Source organism: Helicoverpa zea, chromosome 23 (assembly GCF_022581195.2).
Source record: "Helicoverpa zea isolate HzStark_Cry1AcR chromosome 23, ilHelZeax1.1, whole genome shotgun sequence".
Taxonomy (NCBI): Eukaryota; Metazoa; Arthropoda; class Insecta; order Lepidoptera; family Noctuidae; genus Helicoverpa; species Helicoverpa zea.
Window position 1 is genome coordinate 2,752,177 of NC_061474.1, and position 14,370 is coordinate 2,766,546.

The 14,370-nt window shown below is 44.9% G+C and overlaps 1 protein-coding gene across 1 annotated transcript in view; it reads left to right on the forward strand.

Moving 5' to 3' along the window:
• The window catches only part of LOC124641957 (octopamine receptor 1-like), a 40,833-nt gene extending 33,132 nt beyond the window's left edge, over nt 1-7,701 (forward strand). Inside the window, exon 4 of the mRNA XM_047180229.1 lies at nt 7,070-7,701. Within this exon, the coding sequence (XP_047036185.1) occupies nt 7,070-7,633 (564 nt within the window). The 3' untranslated portion in view covers nt 7,634-7,701. The remainder of the gene's footprint in view (nt 1-7,069) is intronic.
• The last annotated feature ends 6,669 nt before the right edge of the window (nt 7,702-14,370 follow it).

A 14,370-nucleotide genomic window follows, 5' to 3' on the forward strand; every position in this document is an offset into this window, starting at 1 on the left:
ATTTACTTTAAGTTAGCTTTGGCTGTGTTTGTGGAAATGTTGCAATCCTCTAGAGACCGGTTAGAATATTTACTGGTCTCTAAGAAAATTATAAACGTGGAAACTTCTGCCTTTAGAATTACATACAAGCATCATTTAATAAGCAAGACTATTTTACTGTACCTACGTCTATTATCTGAAAATACTTATGACTTAAAAAAAAAAAAAAAAAATTAAAAAAAGAGCGCACTAGGAAAACAATTTTATTGAGAAGTTGCAACGCGATTAAGTTATTTGATATTTTGAACAAAAATCTTAACCTTTTAACTTAATATTACGTAACGCAGAAGAGCACTTATTTTCGTAACATTTCTTTAAACCAGTTAACGCAACATTGTATTATATCCAAAAATAAATTCTTCATAAAAGCTTGTGTAACCCAATCCTTATAACAGAATTAAAAATAAAAACGCTTTATAAAGCTATTCTTTGACTTTCAATGCGATTTCGAAATAACTCTTTCGCAATGTCGGCAATCCTTTTCAGTAAAATGGCTTATGACGTCATAGATTCAGAATTTGAAGGTTTTCTATATTTTAATGGGGTGTTATGTACTAGGGGTCGGTTACATCATCTTATATCTTATTGTTATGGTTTAAATTTTAATGTTGTAATATGTAGGTACTTCTATAATGGGGGCCCCCCCACAGCGTTGACTTCCACGTAGTGACCCCTGGGCAACGCCGCGCCTGACCACCGTAACGGAGTGGCAGGCCGGCGGCTAACGAACGCTGTGCGTCGAAACATCTTCAACAGTCTTGCGTTTCGATATTGTGGGTGGCAATGCCACGTCTTGTAAGGGCCGCCTCCGGGCGCTGTCTCCCCAAAGGCCCTTCTCAGGGCCAACCCAAAGGCCCTTCTCGGGGCCAAACCATGGCTCGAGATGCTTCGGCATCAGAGACCAGCCGCGCACCATCCGCGGCTAGTCTCATGCGAGATAGTGACGTCGTGTCCACCGATTTGTCCAACACGGAGTCACAAATGAGTGGCACGAGCGGCGTTGCAACCCGCCAGACCAGGAAGAGGGCCTTCCTCAAGCGGGGCTCCGTAGGCTCTTCAGATGCGGCTGAGAAGCCGGCGAAGCGGGCGGTTTTACAAGACGACTTGGAGGAACAGCCGGCGCGAAGAAGCCGAGCCAAGGCCAGCCACGGCGCCTCTAGTGTCGTCTACGCGGACCACACAGTGGAGGAAATGGAGCGCATGGCCCTGGAGGATCAGATGGAAATCCTCGAGGTGGCCTCCAAGTCCTCCAACTTGAAGGGGACCTTACAGAAGGCCCTGAAATGCCGGGCAGCGAGCTTGCTCGGCATTGTTAAGGAACTGGCGCAGCGCACCACCTCCGAGGAAACGCGGCAACTGCAGGCGAAGGTGGATCGCCTGCAGAAAGAGGTGTCTGCGCTGCACGCGCGTATTGCCGAGCCCACGACTCGGCAAGAGGGAACGTTAGAAGGTCCAACACCGCTGCCTCCCTCCTCCTACTTTGAGGATATTATCCGCAAGGTAGTTATGGAGGAGAGGGCCTTCACCAGAGCCTGTCTCGCCGGCATCGAAGATCGGCTCCTGCCGGAGCCGCGGCTACGCCCTCCACTCGCGGCGGATAAGGCGCCCGGACGGATGCCCATCACACCGGGGCCCTCAACGGCACCAGCCCAGGCGGAGCTCCAGGTGCTAAAAACCACCAAGGGCAAGAAGACGTCACCGGCCCCGACTACTCAGACGTTCCCTCCCGAACCGGTGACGGAAGACGTACTGCTGCCCTCCACCACACCTTCCAACCAGCCTTGGATAAAGGTGGTAAAAAGGAAGCAGAGAGGGAAAATGTCGGCCCCTGAGCCCCCTGCAGCCAAGCCTGCAGCTCTAGCGGACAAGAGGAGGAAGCTCGCTCCTCCTCCAAGAACTGCAGCCGTCGCGTGGTCACATTAACCCCAGAGGCAGCGGAACGAGGGGAGACATATGAGTCCGTGCTGCGGCGGGCTCGTACAAATGTCGACCCTACAGAACTTGGGGCTGGCAGAGTCACGTGCCGAAAGACCCAAACAGGGGCCCGAATCTTCGAGTTCTCGGGGGCCCAACGCGGCGCCAAGGCGGACCTCTTCGTGACGAAGCTCCGAGAGGCTATCTCGGACACGGCCAAGGTCGTGAGAGCAGTCAAGTGTGTGACACTTGAGGTGACCGACCTCGACGACTCAGTCACGCAAGAGGAGGTGGTGGCAGCGGTTGCGGCGGCGGGGGGTTGCACCGTCGCATCTATCAAAGGCCGAGCCATTAGACCTGGCCGCAGGGGCATGGGCACTACGAGATTAGAGTGCCCGGTCGTAGTTGCCAAAGCGGTCCTGGCTAAGGGTCGCCTTCCGGTCGGACTTAGCTCGGGTGGGGTCCGAGTGCTCGAGGATGCGCCGATGCGCTGTTTCAAGTGCCTCGGCATCGGGCACACCCGGCCTCTCTGCCCGTCCACTGCCAATCGTGGGAAACTATGCTTCCGCTGCGGGAAAGAGGGGCACAGGGTGGCCACCTGCGAGGCTGCCACCACGCATTGCGCGGTATGCGCTGCCAGTGGTCGTCCAGCCAACCACGTGATGGCGGGCAGGGAATGCCGACCGCCACTAAAGAAGGGCAAATCGCAGGCGCCGGCGCGGCCTGCCGCTGTCGCTGCTACTGTAACTCCAGTTTCAGTGCCGGCCACCGAGGGTAGCGCTATGAACACCGACTGATGGCTGGACAAAGACGACGTGTTCTTCAAGCGAACATCAACCACTGCAGAGCAGCCCAGAGCCTGCTGGTCCAAACCTTTGCGGAGTGGTTGGTGGACGTGGCGGTTATCGCCGAGCCGTACTCTGTCCCTGGCAGCTGGCTGGGAGACGACAACGGCTCGGTTGCATTGATGGCGCGATCTTCCACGGACTCTCCTCCCCTCTCGCTCTTAGAGAGGGGACCGGGATACGTGGCCGCAGCGTGGGGTGACATTGCCCTTATAGGGGTGTATTTCTCATCAAACCGCCCTCTCACGGACTTCGAGAACTTTCTAGAGGTCCTCGCCAGGGTGGCAGGCGGAATGGTACAGCACCGGGTGTTGGTCTTGGGCGACTTTAACGCCAAGTCGATAATATGGGGTAACCCGACCACCAATGCCCGAGGACGAGAGGTTGAAACCTGGTCCGTGTCATCCGGTCTGTCCCTCTTGAATAGAGGAACAGTACACACCTGCGTGCGGCGGCAGGGGGGCTCCATAGTGGACCTCGCCTTTGCATCCCCTTCTTTGGCGGCCTGTGTAGTGGACTGGCGGGTGGAGCTGGTGGAGACGCTGTCCGACCACCGATACGTGCGGTTTGATGTTTGCACCCCAGACTCCCAGGGGACCCAGGAGGGTCGGTCGCACTTCCCACGGTGGGCGCTCTCCCGCCTAGATCGGGAGGCCGCCGTAGAGGCGGCGTTCGTCCAGGACTGGCTGGCCCCTTCTGTCGGAGTCCGTGATGTGGACGCCACAGCGGTCCAGTTAAGGGTATCCCTGACCGAGGTGTGCAACTCTAGCATGCCTCGGTCTCATCGTCCGGAACCTAGACGTGCCGTTTATTGGTGGTCAGAGGAATTGGGGGATCTACGGGCCGCCTGTGTGGCAGCCAGGCGGGCCTACACGAGAAGCCGGCGGCGGCGCCTTCGCGACCTTGACAACGAAGACCGCCTCTATGCAGCCTACATAGAGGCTAAGTCGACACTGACGGCGCGAATGGGCACAGCCCAGGATCGCGCGAGGGCGGAAATGTTTGAAGGTTTGGACATTGACCCCTTTGGGAGGCCGTACAAGGCTGCATGCAACAAACTGCGCCCGTACGGTCCCCCCGTTGCCGAAACCCTCGAGCCGTCTTTGCTGGATGGGGTGGTCCAGTCCCTGTTTCCGGGCAGGGACAACTTCACCCCACCAGTGATGAGCGCCCCGCGGGGTGCGGCTCTGTCGTCGGCCGAGGAGGTCCCGCTGGTTACGGAGAACGAGATAGAAAGGGCAGCTTTCTGCCTCAGGGGGAAAAAGACGGCCCCAGGTCCAGACGGCGTCCCCGCAAAGGTGATGGCCATCGCCACCTCCCAGATGGGAGAAAGGCTTCGGGACCTTTTCAGTGCGTGCCTCACGTCTGAGAGGTTCCCGAAGCCATGGAAGGAGGGCCAATTGTGCCTTCTTCGTAAGGAAGGGCGGCCGGCGGACTCCCCATCGGCATACCGACCCATCGTTTTACTGGATGAAGTCGGTAAAATGTTCGAGAGGGTCCTCGCCGCCCGAATCAACAGGCACCTGAGTACAATCGGCCCAGATCTAGCGGACGCCCAGTTCGGTTTTCGAGCTGAGCGTTCGACAGTTGATGCACTATCTCGACTTAAGGATCAGGTGAAGGAGGCGATGGATGCGGGGGATGGACTGTTGGCTGTGTCATTCGACATAGCCAACGCCTTCAACTCTATTCCCCACTCTACCATACTGGAGGCCCTCCGCTTCCATGGGGTGCCTCCGTATTTGCGGGGACTTTTGGCGGACTACCTGAGGGACCGCACTGTCCTCCTTGTGGACAAGACGGGACAGCTCCGACGTTACGGCGTCGAGTCCGGTGTCCCACAGGGCTCTGTTCTGGGGCCACTCCTGTGGAACATCGGATTCGACTGGCTCTTGCGGGAAAACCTCCCCCGTGGCACGTCTGTCATCTGCTATGCAGACGACACCCTTCTGACTGCCCGGGGGAGAAATTTTGCAGAGGCGGCCAGCTTGGCCTCGGCGGGCGGTTCACTAGTGGTGGACAGAATCTCCCGCTTAGGGCTGACGGTGGCGCTGCAAAAGACCGAAGCCGTGTTTTTCCACGGGCCTCGGCAACACCAACCGCCCGACGCTCATATCCATGTGGACGGAGTCCGCATTGGGGTGCAGCCCCAGATGAAATATCTGGGCATAGTCCTCGACAGCAGGTGGCACTTCAGCGCCCACTTCAGCGGGTTGTCGACGCGCTTAATGAAGACCGCGGGCGCCCTCTCATGGCTTCTCCCGAACATCGGGAGGCCCGGCGACCAATGCCGTCGTCTATACGCCGGCATACTCAAGAGTATGGCCTTGTACGGGGCCCCAATCTGGGCAGACTCACTGTGCAGACGGAGAAACGCCGCTGCCATCCGAAGGCCACAGAGGGTCATTGCGCAGCGGGTGGCGAGGGCGTACCGTACAGTGAGCTTTGCGGCGGCGTGCGTTCTGGCGGGAACCCCTCCATGGGAGCTCGAGGCTTGGGTGCTCGCCAGAGTGTACGACTGGAAGGCGGCACAGAGGGCTCTAGACCGGCACCCGGACCCAATAGAACGGGAAGAAGTTCGGGAGGAAGCGAGGGAGGTAATAACTGGGCACTGGGCCGAGGACCTTGCCTCGGCAACGTTCGGTCGCCGGACGTTGGATGCCATCGGGCCTGTCCTGAACGGATGGCTCGATCGGCGGCACGGGTGCCTCTCGATGCGTCTGGTGCAGGTGCTGTCCGGGCATGGCTGCTTCGGATCGTACCTGCACCGGATTGGGAGGGAGGAGACTCCACAGTGCCACCACTGTGAAGCCGAGGTGGATACGGCAGAGCACACAATCGAGGTGTGCCCATCGTGGACTGACCCTCGCCGCACCCTGGTGGCAGTAGTCGGGGACGACCTCTCGCTCCCCAGCGTGATTGCTGCCATGCTGCGAAGTGAGGAGGCATGGGAAGCGGTGGCCTCCTTCTGTGAGGACGTCATGTCACAGAAGGAGTCGGCGGAGCGCGTGTGGGAGAGCGACCCTCTCGCGGCGCCGCACCGCAGACGAAGAAGGGGTGGAAGACGGCGAACTCAACGTCCGTCCCCATCCGCCCCGGGGGGTGATCAGCGGGCGACAGGCACGGGGGTGCCACCGCCTGCACCACAAGGACCGCCCCTTGTGCTCCGGCCATCATAGGGACCCCCTCCCCACTGGGGGGAGGCATGAGGGGCCTGCCGTAAGGCGGGCAATCGCCAGTGGGGGACCCCCTCCACTCAGGCGAGGTCGGAGTGCCGCTGGGCCTTTTTAGTGGGTATACCGGGAACGTCTTTACCGGGGAGTCCCACATACCCCTCTCCCGTCCCCCGACGGGAAGGGGATGCGTAATAGCATTTTTAGCCCAGCGACAACAAAAAAAAAAAAAAAAAAAAAGGTACTTCTATAATAAATCTATACTAACATAATACAGACGTAATACAGAACATTTTTGTTGATTGTTTGTTTGTACCTTAAAGACTTCGAAACTACTGAGCCAATTTGTAAAATTCATTCTTGGAAAGCCAGACTATCACCGAGTAAGTAGGCTATATTTTATCCAGGCACAGGCAGTAATTTCCACAGGACGCAGATGAACAATCAGGGAAAAAGCTAGTTAATTTACAAATAGATAATAATCAATACTTGCCGATTTTAGTATAGACGTAAATTTTTAGCTATAAAAAACTAGCTAGTTATAGTTGTATTTTTTATACGACAAGCCTTTAAAAGTAAAAAATGAATCAGAAAAAACACAACTCCCATTTTTCATCATACTTCAAAAATGTTACTTCGAGCTTAATTAAAAAGAAAACACGACGTAATGAAAAACTAAGGAACTTGAGAAACATATTTAGGTAACCTCAATTTTTTATCAAACTAGAAAAATTGGTAAAGTAGCTCCAAATAATAAAGTAGGAAGCTTTTATAAAGAAAACGTTGACGACCACATTATTTCTTAAGCTAAAGAATGTCTTAAGACTTAAAAAAAAATTTTTTACTACGAAAATGAAATATTTACACTAAAATTCTTAGCTTTGACTCTGATAATGAACCAGTGCCTGGTATTTGAAAAATATTTAGTTTATCTAGTGATACAAGCTCTGTTTATAACCAACTTCAAAAAATTATGTACTATTCTACTCTACCTTACGGCAAAAAACTATTATTTATAAGTTGAAAAAAACCTCCCATAATTTTGTACCCAAAAATACACTTGCGGACAAAAAAACTAACCAACCCCATTTGTTTCAGAAAGGAAAACTGTCCTGCATACGAACCGAATCCGAATCCGGTTCCGACAAGATGTCGTTACGACAATCGGCTTCCAAACAGACTTCTAAAAACTCCACACAACCGAGCGACTGTTCTTCTCAAGACCACAAATGTCCTTGCTGCTTCAGACCCGAAAAGAAGAAAAAATACAGAAATAAGGAAAAAGAATCTAGGTTCTACAATAACGACGTGACTTTTAAAGCCAATTTTAAGTATAAAAACACGACTAGACGCACTCATTCTATGAAAGAACATGTTGAGAATAATAGGGTATCTTCTTTGAGAAGGGAAACAAAAACTGCTCAAACGTTAAGTCTCGTTGTTGGCGGTTTTGTGGCTTGCTGGCTGCCATTTTTTCTGTACTACCTTCTTACTCCTTTCATACCTACGAACTACGTGAATCCTGTACTTATGTATATACTCACTTGGCTAGGCTGGTTTAACTCAGCGATTAACCCATTCATATACGCTTTCTACTCACCTGATTTCAGAGTAGCATTTTGGAGGCTTACCATACGAAAATGTAAGAGAAATAAACGTTAATACAAGTTATTTTTTCAATAGTAATAGCTACTTATAGTTTATGTTGTACCATATAAATGGGATTCAGTGAATGGGATATAAAGATTTGATACAAACTGATAAGTTTCTTTTACTACAGATGAGCAATCGATATTCGATCCTATTTCTAAGGAATAAGGTTTAATTTTATGTGTAGTGTGTTTGCTTGTTTATCTTGAAATACGGATTCTTGAATAAATAGCAATAATACTCTATTTGCATTATTATTTGATTTCTTTTGTTCGTTGTTTCGACAGCTTTCGGTTTTGTATCGATTTCAAATGTAATTTGATGTTTGCTCCATTTTCATATATAAAATTATTTGTGCCATTTCTTTGTGCTTAAACTAATATTTATGTAATATAACATTGAGTTCAGTTAATTTCTTAGATAAAGATTTTATTACTTGGATTCAAATACAGTTTAATATTTTTTCTTCTCTTGTTTATCTAGTTCCAACAATACAGACAATGTCAAGACCATAATAAGCAAGTAAATCATAAACAAGACACTACAAAATAAATAATTTTCCCGCCAACACTTTATTTATGGGCCTAAAATCACAGAAGAGGTTCGAAATAAAACAACAAAAACCTTTTTAGAACTTCTCCAAGAAATAATGCTGAAGAGTCTACGGCTCATCTATCAAAATTATACTATGAAAATATGGTGTACATTTATAACCATTTCGAATGAATAAAAATGAGGTAAAATACGCGTTTTTTGTGACTTTATTTCGCTTCTTGATCAACGAGCATCTCGGTATTTGTGTCAAATGTATTTTTTTTGGTAAGAAAATATTTTAAGAAAATGGCGCTTAAATGGACCTTTTCAGATTACTACATTTTCATATGCAAATGCATATTATTTTGTTATAATGTTTGTTTTGTGACTGTTTCCATCATTTAGCGGCAAAAATTGTAGTTAATTATGTCCATGAATTTTAACAAAAAAAAACACGCAGAAAAACCGCTATTAGATTTTCATACAGTTTAACTTAAGGAGAATAAATATCTTGTCCCAATTTTGTTGTCCCCGAGTGTAAAAGATGTATCACAAAAATGCAGTTTATAATTTTCGCTATTTCTGCACTGGAATTTGCTAATATTGTCACATTATGAAGCTAAGGCTGATTCGTTGAGATTAATTTATTTAAAAAAAACTAGCATAATATAAAATTACTTAGAAATAATCAGTTAATAGGTAAGTAGTATATAACGGTTTGTAAATAAAATGGTTTTGTACAAGAGTTATAACTATTGTAATGATAAAATAACATGGTTATAGTACCTATGTCATATAAGTATGTAATTGATCACCCATTAAAAACATCGATCTCATAGATAGTAAAAAACATTGTTACAATATACCTGTATAATAATAACTAAAAAACACAATCACGCATCAATTAAGTAATAAGACAGTAAAGATATTATTACATAAGTCATCGTCTGCCTAGCCTTTTCCCAACTATGTTGGTGTCGGCTTCCAGTCTATCCGGATGTAGCTGAGTACCAGTGTTTTAAGAAGCAACTGAATATCTGACCTCCTCAACCCAGTTACCCGGGCAACCCGATACCCCTTGGTTAGACTGGTGTCAGACTTTCTGGCTTCTGACTACCCGTAACGACTGCCAAGGATGTTTAATGACAGCCGGGACCTACAGTTTAACGTGCCATCCGAAACACAGTCATTGGTGTCTAAGATATACTTAGAAAGTACATACAAACTTAGAAAAGTTGCATTGGTACTTGCCTGACCTGGAATCGAACCCGCGCCCTATACACAGTACAAGGTGGTACAAGTTAATTCATTCATAGTTTATTTTTAAGTAATCTATTAGCGTTCCATTTTACCATATTGCTTTGGGAACTTTAAAATCTGTTGATACAATAATTGCCAAAACGAGCCTTTTGTGATTGAAAATAGCCAAAACTTTCAGAGAAGCACTCCCGGCAATAATTTGACAGCTAATAGTGAACAAAACAAAAAAAAAATTACACGACCATTTACAAAATTACGTTGCATTTATAAAATTAAAAATACCCGTGTCCATGCCATGCTAAAGAATTTCCAGTTAGTAAAAATATTTTTATGAAACTAGCTCGACTATTAATAAAATTTAAAAACCGGCCAAGCGTGAGTTAGATTCGCTCGCGATTGATTCCGCACCTGAAATAATTACTGTTGCCTAGTTTTCAGCGTTTTTTGTTAAAGTGGTAACGGAAATACATCATCTGTAAAAAAATCAGCTGTCTATAGTGGTTCATGATAGAGTCCCATTTTACGTTTTGGGCACGGAACAATAAAAAATATTTGAGTTACCTATCTTCCCGATACGGTAATGAGTTTCATACTAGATCGTTGTAACAAAGTTACAAAAAAAAACTCCATTCAAGAAATTCAATAATTGAAAAGAATAAAAACAAAAGAACATCAAATATTTGCGACCAGATTTTATATCTGTACACAGGAAATAAATGGAAATTTTCCTTCTCTATAATAAAAGTTTAACTTCGATAAACCATTTATGACAAAAATCTTGTATTAACCCAGATATCCTGAGGGTATCGTGGAAATTTCTTCATGTTATCTAATAATCGTAAAATGTTAGATTCCTGCAAATATTTATTTATGTATTTCATGTCTGAAAGTTTCATGGATACGGAGAAAATCGTTTGCTGTAAAAATGTGTAGCCGGAATGATTGAATGTACCTAAATACTTCGAAGACAGTGCTGATTGCTAAGAACTTTTTAACCGTCAAGATTTTTAGTAGGTCATCTATTGATGAAACATTTGACACAAGTCACCCCCTTTTTTTAATGACGTCAAAAATCATCAAATGACCCCTCCCGCTGTGGGTTAGCAGCGGTGAGGGAGTATCAGACTTACTGACTAAAAACCGTCGTGTTTCGTCGTAGGCCTTTTATGTACCAGGGCCGCGGTAACTCATTCGAACAATCCCGCAGCACACAGGCCATAACCAGGCCACCACATAGAATAACTTTCACAAACCAGCCTGGAGTTTGGAAGTAGGTATAAGCCAATATCCCCGACTTTCGTATTGTTGTTATTTTCTTCGTCAGTTGCCGTCGAAATATTTGACACGGCTTGAGAGATTAAACCTGCAGCTCACTCGATGAGAATCAGACATATGAGACAGAATGAAAATATTGTTATGTCGCTCGGTCCTCAAGTTGACACATTCCGGGTATTACGAATATTTTATGTTTGTATGTATTTACATTTATGTAGGTACATACCTAAGTGTTTGTAAAGGCCTACGTGAAATAAAATGATTTGACTTCGACTATGTCTTAGAACCAATTAACGCTCTAGCTAGTGGTTAAAATTACCATCAGTGGTGACTGTTAAAAGTCTTTATTACCAGAAGCAATGTAAAAGGAAAATTGCCTTTAACACAAAATCTAATAAAAGGTACTTACAACAACATAAATCCTTGAAAAGCCAACTAAACAAAACTTAATCATATTCATTTGGGGCAGCAATTTATAACTCTGAAAGCTAGACCTGGCCTATAATGAAACTTTAATTTTTTCGCTGAATCAAAAACATTAATTTCACTTGACAGTTCGATGATTTGCAGAAACAACGGAATTCTGATTTACGGCAGCCATTTTTCTTTTTATGAACAAACTAAAAAACCGGCCAAGTGCGGGTCGGAATCGCGAACGAAGGGTTCCGTAACCATAATTTAGAAAATGAGCAAATAAATCACGTTTGTTGTATGTGAGCCCCTCAAAATATTTATTTTATTATAGATTTCAGCATTTGTTCTTATAGCGGCAACAGAAATACATCATCTGTGAAAATTTCAGCTCTCTAACTATTACAGTTCATGAGATACAGCCTGATGACAGATAGACGGACGGACAGAGGAGCGAAAACAATAGGGTCCCATTGTACCATTTGGGTACGGAGCCCTAAAAATGGTCCAAAGTTGATATTAATTGTTGTAAATCGAGACCATTTGTGTCAAAATCGTCTGAAAGCGTACACGTTTAATGAACGGAAATTATTGTCATTCATAAAATTTTATGCTTTCTGCTATTGCCGAATCATTTTGTTGAAAATATTTGTGGATTTTAATTGAGATTCGGATTATTTTGGACAACAATCTATTTATAGCATTTTCCTATGATTTCACCCGCATTATGACGAAACTAATTTTAGTTTTGAATAAAAACTAGTCTAATCTGCCTAGTCTTTTCCTATCTTGGCTAGGCAGATGATGGTGATTTTTATTAGTAGCGAATTTCGGCTTCACTTGAAAGCACGCTGAAGAATGGGTGATATGTTATCACACGCTAGGATATTCTTATATCCACGAGTAAACAAAAATAATGATGAACTACTAAAGTAATTAAAGGTATGTTTCCTATTTAATGAACGTGACACACACACATACAAAGGCTTTGTTGTGTGAATCGTTAATTAACTTAAAAGCGACATTTGTTAATCAATGTAAATTCCTGTGGTTTTTACCGTTCAGTCAAACAAATGGTTTCGTAGAAAAACACTCGTATTTTTTGGTTGAATTTGTGAAACGTTTTATTACGTGTTCCTTTACTGTTGTTTTTATTTACCTACTTACATTATTTTGTCATTTGAACATCTTTGGCAGTCGTTACGGGTAGTCAGAAGCCAGTAAGTGTGACAACAAGGCTTAACAAGGGGTATTGGGTTCGGGTAATTGGGTTGAGAAGGTCAGACAGGCAGTCGCTTCTTGTTAAACACTGGTACTCAGCTGCATCAGGTTAGACTGGAAGCCGACCCCAACATAGTTGGGAAAAGGCTAGGCAGATGATGATTCTGTTAATACCCAATTATTGGCAAAGAGGTGATTGATGTCAATTTTTATTTACGGATTATTTTCCGCAAGCATGATTTCATGAAAATATGTTGATGGGTCCCAAAATAAAAAAAATGCATATTAGTACTATTTGCTGCCAGAGCAATTTTATTATTGTTGTTAAAAATATGCAGCCAAAAATAAAGATCGCCAAAAACCAATATACCGAGTACTTACATTGAAAAATGCCAAAAACCTTCCTGACCAAATTAAATACTGTTTTATGAAATTCAGTAAAATGGAGCAAGATTTTAAAATATTCAAATAAGTAAGATTTTTATCACAGTGTTGATTTTGCTCAGAAACGGTCGATTGAGCTTTGTTGAGTCTGCTCAATTATTGAAAGCTGGGAATGAGTATTAAGAGCGTCGCACACTACAAACTTTTGGTCGGCCGATAGTTGGTTTGGGCGCATAAGTCAATATGAAGATGAATACATGTACACACGTAACAACGATTAGGTAGGTACTTGACTTGGATTTTATGTAATTATTTTAAATTTTTGTACACACTTAATAAAGAAATCATCACGTATCTTGTGTCAGACCGACTAAAAACTATGATTGAATTCTTAGGGTCCGTTCAGATAGATCAGCTTGGAAAGCATGGGCGCGCATTTTTCTTTTCACACAGACCGGAGTCGGCTCCGATCGGCTGCGTGAGATGCAATTGGAGCCAAACGTCAGCAAGACCGAGTAAAAGTACACGATCGGAGCCGATCGGAGCCGGTCGGCTCCTCTTATTATTTCACACCGAGCGCCTTCGAGCATTTTTAATGACAAAAGCAGTGCGCATGCAAAAATAAACCTTACTTCAAATACTAAGTACCTTCTCAATTTTCAATTTGCTCTCCTCTACGCGCCCGTCTATCTGAACGGACCCTTAATATTTTTTTTAACAACGGTCCGACAGTCGGCCGACTAAAAGTTTGTAGTATACGCGCGCTCTTATTGAGATGAAATCTTTTGTGTTCCGTCATTTATCATCATTATCATTATGATTATGTCCCATTATCAGCCATTATTAATAAGATTATTCTTGTAATTACGCAAAAAAAAATGTTCATGCCACCGAATCATTTAGACTAGTATTAGATTTTAAGGTAATTATTTTGTATTAGGTGATTAATATTAAAATAATGTATACGTAAGCAGTCGTTTAGGACTGTGAATTTTGTGATAAAACATCTCAGAAATAAAGAATTTAATGAAAATTATGGTTATATTATTTCTTCAGCCTTTAAAGTGACTAAATTTTTGCTCTTAGGCCGGCAATACACGGACCGCTTGAAGCCGTCAGGTGCGACAGCTTTAAGCTGCGTCTGCACAGTGAACTGCAGAGTTCTATGGGCACACATACACGAACCGCTCAAGCAGTTGCAACTGATTCGGGCGGTCGACAGCTTGAAGCGGTCGCCCCTGACTGCTTTAAGTGGTCCGTGTATTACCGGCCTTAAACCATTTAGAATTTAATGAAGAAGTTTGATGAAACAAAAATGTATGTACTGAATTGAATGGTTCGACGTATATATGAGAGGTAACTAATGTAGTCCCCAGGCCGGCGAACAAATTTTTTTTTATACATATACATTTAAGACTTTGTGAGTGCCTTCCTTACGATGAGTCCGACAAACTTTTCGAATGCGCAAATTTTGATGCCGCTGCGTTTTTTAATGCTTGACTCCTGGAATTGTCGATATGACGTCACTATGACTCTTCGTACATACAAGTTTCATTTTTGAGATTCGTTTAATAAAGTTAACTAGAAAATGGTGGTCAACTTGTCCGATAAAGATCGTGCTGCGTTTGGAGTGTCCACCATCCTGAAAATGTCGGTATGACGTC